The sequence below is a fragment of the Sturnus vulgaris genome, chromosome 28 (genome assembly GCF_052056855.1).
Source record: "Sturnus vulgaris isolate bStuVul1 chromosome 28, bStuVul1.hap1, whole genome shotgun sequence".
Lineage (NCBI taxonomy): Eukaryota > Metazoa > Chordata > Aves > Passeriformes > Sturnidae > Sturnus > Sturnus vulgaris.
In genome coordinates this window covers 552,782-564,566 of record NC_142270.1, presented here as the reverse complement: position 1 = coordinate 564,566, position 11,785 = coordinate 552,782, and the positions used below count along the sequence as shown (strand labels likewise).

The 11,785-nt window shown below is 47.2% G+C and overlaps 1 protein-coding gene across 1 annotated transcript; it reads left to right on the top strand.

Annotated features, from left to right (window-relative positions):
• Positions 1-605: 605 nt before the first annotated feature.
• Positions 606-11,194, top strand: ANXA4 (annexin A4). Its single transcript, XM_088180078.1, has 13 exons — positions 606-643; positions 3,978-4,033; positions 5,097-5,172; positions 5,552-5,646; positions 5,922-6,035; positions 6,203-6,293; positions 6,936-7,015; positions 7,403-7,459; positions 7,883-7,976; positions 8,468-8,563; positions 9,000-9,058; positions 9,339-9,461; positions 9,702-11,194. The coding sequence occupies exons 2-13, from the start codon at positions 4,031-4,033 to the stop codon at positions 9,759-9,761; spliced, it is 948 nt and encodes a 315-aa protein (XP_088036204.1). The 5' UTR covers positions 606-643; positions 3,978-4,030; the 3' UTR covers positions 9,762-11,194.
• Positions 11,195-11,785: the final 591 nt, after the last annotated feature.

The window sequence follows — 11,785 nt, the reverse complement described above, 5'->3', positions numbered from 1 at the left end:
AAGACCCTTTGCCCGAAGGGTTTTGGCTCGAGGGCACTGTCATTTACTGGGGCAAAAGGAATAACCGTTATGCAAAGAATCGTCCTTACTGAAACCATGGCTGTTTGCAGTGCAGAGTTCTAGACATGGAGTGAGGATGCTGAAGACCCAGAGAGGTGCTGTGGGAGCGCAGGAAGCACGACACAGATAAGAAATCCCTACACCCAACACCGAGGGAGGAACAGGACTTCTTGCTCCGGGGTGTTGCTGCCTGTGCGCTCCACGCCGTCGTTCCCCTCGCTCCCCCTCGGGGGTGCCCTGCTGCAGGCAGGACTGAGTGACCTGCAGGCAGAGCCCCTCTGCTCCCAGGGACTTTTACAGGGAATGCCGGGGAGCGTGGAAGCCGTCCCAACCTGCCAGCCCTCCGTGTAATCCCAAAAGTGCAGTGTGGAGTTACATCTCAAACGTGCGGTGTGAAGGACGCTTCCTGGGGAACTTCTCCCTGCTCTGAATCACAACCAACAGTTCAGGGATGGGCAGGGCAGGGCTGGAGCTCCTGCACGTCACTGCCGCGTGTCGCCAGGGCGGGGACTTTGCCACCCAGGACAGCCACCGAAGCTGTCCCGATCTGTTCCAGGGACCCTGCATCTGCGCGGGACAGTGGGTGAGTGCCAAGCGAACGGGGTATCCCCCTTGGCATAGGCACGGGGCTGCATGGCTGGAGGTGCCTGGGAAGGTGCCAAGCGCTATCCCCGCTTTCCAGCGCGCACTAACGGCACTGCGGGAGTGGCAGCCCCGGGCTGGACGATGCCAGCGATGCCACGGCACTGGGGCAGCCAGGAGTTCCGGGCTGGGCTGAGCAAGGACAGGGAGCAGTTGTGGGATGGAGGAAGGGCTGACCTTTCCCAGGCACAGGGAGTGCGGGGTTTGGTTCCTATTTGTGCCGTGCCCAGGCTGGCACGTCTTCCCCGCTGACTGCTGGAGCGCCGAGGGCATGGCAGGGGGGTGACACGGCTTGGGGTGGCCGCACAGGCTGAATGAGGCGTACAAGGCTATAAGAATCATATTTTTATTCCTTCTGAGGGCAGTGGCCAGATAAAGGTCGTTGTGTGGGAGGCGGTGGGATACTTCAGCGGGCTCGGGCTCGTGGCAGACGAGAGATCCTTTCCTGAGCTGCAAACTCGGAGTCAGTGACCCTGCGGAGAGCCCAAGCCCCAGCCCGGGCACCCCGGGAGCACAGGCAGGGCTGCAGCCCGCACACCGGGAGCAGCTGGCGCTGACGGAGCTGTGGAAAAGCTGATCCAGCGCTGGGTGTGGGTTGTGTTTGGGTAAACGTGCACCGAATGAAGGAACTCGTCGGACAAGTCCAATGTTTGCCTCGCAAGGAAAAGGGTCACAGAGCGGTGGGTTTCCATCCGGATCCCATCCGGAGATGTACGACTGGCAACGCTGCGAGCTCAAACTGGGGGGGCGAAAGCCCTGTGTTTATATCCTCTTAAGCTGTTGGAAGCTTTCCTTGGTGATTCCTGTGCATGTGCTCTGAGCAGTCAGGAAAACCTGATTGTGTGCAAGCCTAAGCTTGAACTGGCCAGACATGTGATAGTTTCTGCACTTTTCTGACAAATTAGGTTTGTTCTGGATTCAGTTTTTAGAGGATGTTGATATGGACTTAAAACAGACTGATTAGCCTGCCAGAAAAAGATCATTCATGGAAAAAATAACCGAGTAAAGGGAGGGATGCCTCCTACACTTGCACTCTGCCACCTGGGCACAGTGTTCTCAGCTTGTTCTGCCAGGCCTTTTTTCTGGGGTGAAGCAAATAACATAAGGACCATAGCACTGGCTGGCTGACTCTTGCATGCATAGTTTGATTCTTCAAAACACAGAGTGAAATATTGTTCCTGTCCTGAAGCTGTTTTTCCCTGATTGAGCTGCAGGCCAGGAATTGTTTTAAGCTGCTGAGCGCTGGCAAATCTGCTGAGCAATTCCCTTCTCTCTCTGCTTGCCAAGGGGTGGCTTAGGAGAGTTTCATTCATCTAAAGCCCCAGCATGAGCAGTTCCTGCAGACCCCTTCAGCTGTGAAAGGGTTACAGGGGCGATGCTGGACAGCCTGGCTGAACTGCTGAGCTCTTCCACCTGTAAACTCAGTGGCTCATTCTCACACAGAAATGCACCAGGAACAAACCAGCACTTGCAGATTGAGCAGTGGGTTTGCACTGCTGTCTTTTCAGTGCTCTGCTCTTTCAATTTCTCGTGATGTTCCCAGGATGAAGAACTCAGAGTCTTGCAGTCAATATTCAGTGTGGTATTTCTGCTGTTAATGGATGTTGCGAGAGCCTTTGCCCTGAGCGCAGTACATACAGCCTCTCCTCATGTTTTGGTTTCCTTCTGCCAGCTCATTTGAACTCAGAATTTCTCTGCTTCCATTTTCCTTGCTACTGACCTTTATTTTGCCCTCTAATTGACTTGCTAAACCAGCCTGTCTGATATTCCTTCTTCTGTGTACAAACCAGCTGCATCATAAAAACAGCAATGAAATTTGGAGCCTTCATTTAGTGTCTGACTAAAGCAAATAAAATTGGCTTTTTACTTCTGTTAAAGATTAGAGAAGAGCAAAGATGACTTTTCTGAGGTCTAGGTCATACTGTGATTACTGGAATTCATGATCAGATGAAAGAAAGCAAACTCCACACTCATTATTGCCATATGTTGCCTGATCGTACAGGATGTAGCAAGGTAGAGGTGCACCCAGGAGTGCCTGTGTGTAACACATATATGGCAAGTGCCACACAGAGTTAACTGGCCTCAACAGCTTACCCTGTAGATTCCAGGTCTGTAGGAGTCATGTGGAGCAGGAGCAAGCACACTCCTGTTCTTGCACACCTCTCTGGGCTCATGGATAGCAGCTATTAAGCACCATGAGGAGAATTAGGGAGAGATGTCATTCACTGCTGGCACCTCTGCTTCTGCTTCAGGGCTTTAATGAGAGAACTCACTCAACCCTGGAATGAAACCACACATTTGGTGGGTGGACTTGACTTGCTGTCACTGTGTTTGCTTCTTTTGAATTTATTTTTTATTTAATTCGACCCTACTATATAGGTATCTCTTTGAGTCTGACTTTCCTAACTCTTCTGTGATGCTGGGATGAACGTGGGTTGTGGGGAAGTGAACCTTGTCCTGGTGCATGACATCCTGTCAAGTGATCAGGGACACAGGAGAATTTTGGTGTGTTCATGCAAAGGCTGTCTGACTGCAAACAAAATTATGAGCAGAACTAATAACTCAGATGGCAAGTAAGCTTTGGGGGTTTTCAAGGGTTTTGTCAGATAAAACTACAGCCCTACAAGGAAGGACACAGTGCACCAAACTGAGGGGATGTTGAATATAAAATGTTCCATTAAAATGTTAAGAGGGAAAGCAATTCTCCTGCCTAGTGCTCAAGTGAGATTATCCTTTGTGCACTCACCTACACCACGATGTCTCTGCCTTCCAGGCAGGATCCATGAAGGGTTAGGGCTGTGTGGGCAATCTCACCCTACTTCATTCTCACCCTGCTTCATCCTCACCCTGCTCACCCTCAGGCTCTTACCTGCAAGCTCCAAGCTTGTAGGATTTTGGAGGACATGGGAACTAAGTCTGTTTTCTTTGCTCCCAGAACAACACTGTCTGCTTCTCTTTGTAGCCTCACCTAGGCTGTCACACAGGCAATAGAGAAGAATCTTTAAATTACCACTGCTAATTACTTGTCTGTTCACCACATCCCTTCCAGCCTGGCCCTGGCCTCATGCTGTTGTGATCCAGCCTTTGCTCAGCACAAAGAGGGGCTGGACATTCCAGGAAGCTGCCCTGGGTGTTCACTTGGGCTGCTCAATCTTGCTTTTAGTACTCAAAGAATTAGATGGTTACTTAATCAGCCTCATTAACCTTTAAAGGGAGGTGCATTCTATTAATTATTTGCTAGAAAACTAACACTCCCTGTATTTTTTTTATTACAGCTGTCTGAGTGCCCTCAACGCAGACAATAACAGATTGACCAGATCCGAGCACGATGGTGAGTGAGTGTGTTTGCTGTGCCAGGCTGTGTCAAGCCTTTGCTCTGACCTGATAAATGTGGGGAGTGGAGCTCAGATAAGAACACAGCAGGAAGAACACTGTCACTGTCTGTCCCTTCAAGGGAGTGAATTTATCGCCTCTGCTTCCTCATTGTAGGGGAGAATGACCCACACATACAGGCTTTTGCATTTGGGGAGTTAATGGAAAACCAGATTAAATATTAATTCAAAGAACATTAATTTCTCCAGATAAACTTCCTAGGCATATTCTTTCAAGGTTGAGCCTGCAAGGCAGCAATTTCTATGGTTGTTATTACAGAATCTTGGAATGGTTTGGGTTGAACGGAACCTTAAACGTCATCCAATTCCACCTCCAGCCATGGGCAGGGACACCTTCCACTAGACCAGGCTGCTCCAAGCCCTGTCCAGCCAGGCCTGGAACACTTCCAGGGACAGGGGAACATTTTTCTGCCCCTTGAATGTTAAGTGGTATTTTGCTGATGATTTTCTTGGGAACATAAAGAGCTTTGCAAGAAAAGTGTATTTGCACTAGACTAGAGGCAGGAGAAACCTGTTTGTGAATCACGATCTTGGGTAAAACACTGCACTTGCTGGTGTGTTGTTTGATAAAATGATGGTCCTTGACTGCTCTTAGAGAAGTCAGGAATGGGGCTTTGGTGGGAACAGCTTCTTCTATGATTTACATGGAAAACTGCTGGGAAGAAGCTGGACTGAACAGAGATGTCAGGCTATGTGCCCTTATTTAACTGGAAAGCAGATCCTCCATGGGCGGCCACATTAAGATATTTTCTCCTTTCAGTTGAGTCCCTGGCTTATTTCTTATGTGACTGGGAAATCTCTCTGGAACAAACGATTTATTTTTAGGACAGGATGGAACCTGGTATGAAATCACTCATGCTTGGAGGGTGGACTTTATTTGCTGTCACTTTCCAAAAAAGATGTTAGCATCTTTTGAATTGTCTTTCTTTTTAAAATTCAGCTCTACTCTGTGAATGTCTCACTTTGTGACTACTTTTCATAATTCCTGTCCTATGGGTTTAGGCAACAGTTAAGGGTGTCTCAACTTTCAGTGCTGAGCAAGAAGCACAGGCACTAAGGAAGGCCATGAAGGGATTTGGTAAGTTACCTCCCTCCACTGTTGAACTTTCTTTTTTTAGCTCTGGCGGTTGGGAAGGTTTTTACCAGTGTTTTTTTGGAGGGGAAGGTCAGCCATTTGCATCACCTCACTTCCCTGAGGGGGTACTGGAGGGAATTGGGCGACTTGAACCCACTGGACAATCCAAGTCTTGGTCGTAAAAATGTCTTTAGTCAGGCCCTTGTTTTCTCTGACCTGTGGTGTGGTGCTGCTGGGCTGAGGCACTCGTGCACAGATGAGACCCAGGTTGTGCAAGGATGTGTGTAAGGTTGTGTGGCCAAAGGCACACCCTGGGCAAGGCCAGGGCAGGCCTCTGGTTCTGGTACAAGCAGCTTGACTGGTTTTCATTGGTTCCTTACAGGCACAGATGAAGATGCCATCATTGAGACCTTGACCAAACTGAATGTTTCCCAGCGTCAGCAAGTTCTGATCACCTATAAAAGCACTATTGGCAGGGTAGGTGCTCTTCCAGTGCCTGTGGCTCTGACTGGGAGATGTGGACTTATTTGGGTTGTACCACTCAGGTGAAATGTGAAGAACATCCCAGTCTCCACAAGAGTATGATTGGCACTGAGCACAAGCTTTCCTTGGCCAAGCTTTTTTTGCTCTCATTCACTTCAGAGTAACTGTTCATCCAAGGATGGCTGGAGCATGAAGAAAAGTGGTGAACAAGTCCTTCCTCTTCTCAAAGGCCATGTCTTTATCTACTTTCTTCTCTTTCTGCCTTCTAGGATTTGATTGATGACTTGAAGTCTGAGTTGAGTGGGAATTTTGAAAGGGTGATCATTGCTTTGATGACTCCTACCACCATGTATGACGTGCATGAACTGAGGAGGGCTCTAAAGGTTTGGAAATTCTTTTTTATGTTGCATGACTTATGGTCAATTCAGTATGCAGTGGCATAATTGTATATTAATTATTAATTTTGTATTAAGCTATATGAAATAAACAAAAGTCGTAGTTGTTCAAAACAGTTGTCACAATCATGGCTCTTGTCTCTGTGACTCCCCAGGGAGCAGGGACGGATGAAGGCTGCCTGATTGAAATCCTGGCTTCTCGCACCAACGCGGAGATTCGGCACATCAATGAGAACTACAAACTCCGTGTGTAGCACTTCATGCAATTTCATACTGGCTCGGAAGCCACTTGTGTGTGTGCAGGGGTGTGTGGAGAGGCAGGAGAAGGGTCTGTCAGCACTGAGGACTAGAATTACACCCAGAAATGTAGTCGGTGTAAATATAATGGAGTGGGGTGGTTATGTTTGTCAGCTGGAGCTCTATCTATGGTGGAACTTTTGCCAATTTTATACTGGCTGTGCTTCTTATTTGGCCCTGTACTACTCAATATGATGGCTGGATTGCTGTGATGAAAGCCAGAAAGGGCAAGGGCGTCCTGGCTTGTCCCAGTCACAGTGTGGCCAGCAGGACATGCCTGTCCCCCTGTGCTGCACTGCTGAGACAACTCGAACCCTGGGGACAGTTTAGGATAGATGTTAGAAAAAGTTTCTTTACCCAGGGGGTTGCTGGGCACTGGAGCAGGCTCCCTAAAGTGTCACAGCATCAATCCTGATGGAGCTCAAGGACTGTTTAGACAACATTCTTGGGCACGTGGTGGGACTCTTGGGGATGGATGGTTCTATGCAGGCCTAGGAGTTGGACTTGGTGATGCCTGTGGGTCCCTTTCCACTCAGCAAACCCTGTGATTCTGTGAGCTGTAACAGATCTGCTGTGTGTGTGCTCTTGCAGAGTATGGCTCCACTCTCGAGGACGACATTGTCTCTGACACATCCTCCATGTTCCGTAGAGTCCTTGTGTCCCTTGCCACGGTGAGTCCAGGACAGGGGAAATCATGGGGCTGAATGTGCTGCTGGACATCTCTCACACAGTGATGAGGTGCTTCAGGCTGGCTGCTATTTCACTTCTCTTGTATTTCACCTTGCCAGCTTTTCACACCAGCTTCTGCAGGGAAAGCAGCCTCACTCTGCCGTGCCTTAATGGCATATGCTCTTTTTAAATTAAAGTGGATGGCTAATTGTTTCAAAAGAAAGAACAAATCACATCTGAATCATGTTTTGCTGTATTTGTAACCCATGACTCAATATTAAGAATCCCATTATACATCTCCAGTAACTGGTTTTGAATGGGGAATATGCAGGACTTACTTCCATTAGTTGCTCTGTTGAAATGAGTTTTTCATCCTTGTATTTCTGCAGGGTAACAGAGATGAGGGAACATTTGTGGATGAGGCTCTTGCTCAACAAGATGCTCAGGTGTGTAGCAATTTGCTCCCTTGCAAGAGCTGTCTGGGTTTGTACGTGTGATGAGTGGTGAATCCCTGCTCTTTCTAGACCTCTTTTTCTCAAGGTAGATGAGTAAGCCTGAGCTGTGCTAGTCAGCAGAGCTCCAGGTGCAGACTAGATTGCATATTAGGAAATATTTTTCCCCCGAAAGAGTTGTCCAGCTCTGGCACAGGCTGTCCAGGGCAAGGGTGGAGTCCCCATCCCTGAGGGGTTCAACAGCCACATGAATGTGGCACTTGGGACATGAGTTAGTGGTGGCCCTGGCAGTGCAGGGGAAGAGTTGAACTCAATGACCTTAGAGGGCTTTTCCAACCCAAATGGTTCTATGAAATAAAATTCTCATTATATACACCTGGTGTTCTCAATTATCCTCACTTTGTTTATGTTTTCAAGTGCCTGTATGAAGCTGGGGAGAAGAAATGGGGAACGGATGAGGTGCAGTTCATGTCCATCCTCTGCACACGGAGCAGGTGCCACCTGCTCAGAGGTAGGACTTCTCTGCTGTCCTGGGCTTTTTCCCTTGTTTGAGGACAGTACTTTTGTAGGAGCTTTGTACTTGTTCATTAACTGATTGTGATCCCTTTCAGAAACTACAGATATTCTCAGGGCCAGTTGGTTCAATTCTTTTAGACCATTTTATTTCCTCCTGAGACAAAACGGGAGCTGAGAAAAACAACCACACAACTTCTTCTAGCCTGTGAATTGGAGCTAATGATTGTGACTCCCATGGGACAGAGCTAAGCATGGAAACTGTCTGCATTAAATTGCAGTTCTGGAAAATCCTAGGAGTAGTGGTAGGCTAATTAGCAAGAGAGCTGATAATTAAAATGAATTATTTCTGAGGGGCAGCCCTGATTTCGCTTACAATGTCATGGTAATGGTGCAGTGTTTGTACAGGATATGAGGAGCTTGATCTTGCAAAGTTATCTACACACTGAAGCAGCTCACTTGGCTCTTTTATCCGACTCTTCCTCCTAGTTTTTGATGTGTACAGAGTGATTGCTAATAAGGACATCACAGACAGCATTAAATCCGAGATGTCAGGAGACCTTGAGGATGCTTTGTTAGCTGTGGGTGAGTTCCCTGCTTTTAAACTTTGTCTACAAACTAATTAAATAATTAAAGATACTGTCTCTTGCCCTGAATGTTTGCACAGCTTCAGGGGGCAGGTTCTTTTTCACTGTTTTACAAGCCACAATTTTTAATCTTTGCAGATGCAAAGACTTGGTAAGAAGGCTCTGTAATTTATATTTCTCTGCCAAGGGATGCTTTGGCAGATGACATTTGCTGTGTGGAAGCTTTAAAGCCCTAAAAATATTTTATTGCTGTGCACTGGGCATGGAGACATCAACTGACAGCAGGTCACTGAACCTGGATGTCTGCACTGTGCTTGTTGAGATGCATTTTTAGAGAATAAATGTCTGCACTGAGAAAGTGCTGGAAGGGTTTGGAAGACCATATTCTTCAGTGTTTATTGGTTTTAATTCTCTTTTTCTTGTCTCCCTTACAGTAAAGTGCTTGAGAAATAAACCTGCTTATTTTGCTGAAAGATTGTACAAATCCATGAAGGTAAAGAGATTTTGCTATTTCCCCCCATGCCTCCCATGCTTAAGTCAATAGCATGACAGCAATTAGAGAAAAAGAAACTGTGTTAATGGAAGGAAAAAAAGAAGTCTGAGGTTTTCTGCGGACCTCTTTTCCTTCAGGAAGCTCAGAGCTGGTAATGGATCCCTGCATTAATGCAAAAATGGTCTAATCGGGAATGGATTCCCCAGAAGGCCAAACCCCGTGCGAGTCACTGGAGTTTCCTCAGTGCTGTGCAGCTGTAGCTGTTGTTGTGTCCCCTCAGGGCCTGGGCACTGATGACAGCACGCTGATCCGGGTGATGGTGTCCCGTTCCGAGATAGACATGCTCTACATCAGGAGGGAGTTCCTGGCCACCTACGGCAAATCGCTCCACTCCTTCATTAAGGTAACACCTGCATTTGCTAAGCAGCTACAAGGAGACCCTCTCAACAACTTTTCGGGTATTTTAGAGTAGATGGAATTAAGGAGACTTTACATTTATGTACTGAAAACCTTTCTGAATGTTCTTGGTTATTAAATTGTCAAAGAGGATACAAACACTAAAGTAAGTCATTTATCCTGAAAGGAATCCTGCTTTCCATGGAGCTGCAAAATTAATGGTGTTCCTTTTTTCTGCTCTCTCTAGGGAGACTGCTCAGGGGACTACAGGAAAGTTCTGCTCAGGCTCTGTGGTGGAGAGGATTAAAGGAGGCCTGGGGAACCTGCTGAGTGATGGGAAGCAGCTGATCATAGAATTGTTTAGGTTGGAAAAGATCTTTAAGGTCATTGAGCCCAATCACGATAAAAATTTCTTTTTTTTCCCAAATGCCTTATTAATTACTCTGATTATTGACTTTACTTCATACTCTGGTTAGATAGTGGCCATTCTGGTTGACCCTTTTGATACACTTTTATGGCTTGGAACACCCATTTGCCTACTAACTGGGCTGGTGAAGCCCATCTTACACAGAATGCTGTAACCAAAGGTATAAAAGTTGTTTCCTGAACAGCTGCCCCTTTGCTGTTGTGTTCACCAGTAAAACACATCAGCTAAAGCAAACCTGGATGCACAGTGTGAGAGGCTGCACAGGGAAAAAAGCCAACCCCATTGGTACATAGAGACTGCAGAACACAGCTTTGCTTTGTTTTTCAGTAGAATTAAACACAAAGAAACCAAATAACTAAAATACAAGCACGTTTACATATTTACTTGCCTCTGTTAGTGTGGAGCATTAACAGCCTGGCAATACTGTGTGTATATGTTGCCTGTAGGTCTGTAAGTGAGGAAGTGTCACTGGTGACATGAGAAAAATCTTTTTCTGCTCTGGTTAGAGCAGCCCTGTGGTTTTGGTCTTTCTGCTGGATCACGGCAGTATAAATAATTAGGGTTATATTATAAACCCTTCTCTGGATAAAGTGATGTCATTGGAATGGTGCCTTTTAAGGAATTACCTGTCCCCCACCTCACCAGCCTGGTGCTGGGGCACCTCCCCAAATCTCCCTGAGCTACTTCCCCAGAGCTGCCTGGGACACTTGCCCACATCTCCCCACACAGCCTGACAGCTGCCCCGTGTCACAGGAGCAGTAAGGGATCCCATGTTTGTGCCTGGGCCTCACATGGATGTCTGCATCAACCTCTGGGAGAGACTTCTCCCCCAGACCCTACACACCTGCCTGTTCACTGTTCTCACTCCAAAAATGGGATTCTGCTTTGGCTTAGCAATTTATTTTTTACTGCTGGTGTATAATCCTGTTCTGAAGGACCAGACTGAGGCTGCATAGTTAAAGCTCAAGCACTGCAGTGGCTACACCCCAATTCCATCACTCATTTTCCTCTGAAACCGGTGGCTGCTGGCTGGAATAGGAGATGCTTCTGAGGCCTCCAATAAAATAATTTTCTTTCTCGTTTTCTGGGCTGCCATGGGAGACATATTCCTGAGTTTTGCCAGCAGAGGAGACAGAGCTTCATCCATTATTCTGAGGGCTCTGCCCAGGACAGGGAAATGCCCAACACAGCACAACAGCTGTAGAGGTGCTCGGGCTTGGGCATGGGTTTCAATGCCGTGGGTCACGTTGGGTTTCAGTGCTTTGGGTCAGGTTGCTGAGTGTTGAAAAATGAATAAAGAACTTGTTTCTGTACTTCCTGTCCAGATGGTGTGTTCTGGGAGGGAACACAGGGGAGGAACTTCTTCTGTCCTGAACTCCTGTGCTCCACAGGGCCCCGGTGCGATGGGGAGTGGCTGCAGGACTGCTTCTGCAGCTAATCAGTGCACGGGTTTAGTCCTTTTAGAATCCTGTTCCTCCGGTAAGGACTTTCCAACGAATAAACTCAATCTTTGGCTCTTCTTTATCTTCTGGTTTCTGGAAATTGTCCTTGTCATCCATAATCCTACAGTCCAGATGTCCAACCTCAACAATACATTTCTCTCCCAGGCTTTGTTCACTGAAGCACATCGGAGTTTGTTTGTCAAAACTTACAGTTTCAGTAATTCTTCCAAACTGTCTTTCTACAAAAGCAGTTTATGGCAACTTTGCTAAACGCTAGTTAAGAGTAATTTAAGAACAAAGCACTAATTATTTATATATATATATACATATATTGGTTATGATTAAGAAAAACAATCCAGAAGCCAATTCAAACCGTTAAAATCGTGACGGGGTTGTCTCGCTCGCAGCGCAGGAAAAGCGCCCGCCCGCGTCACTCGGGCCTGGCCGGGCCCGCCCGCGCAG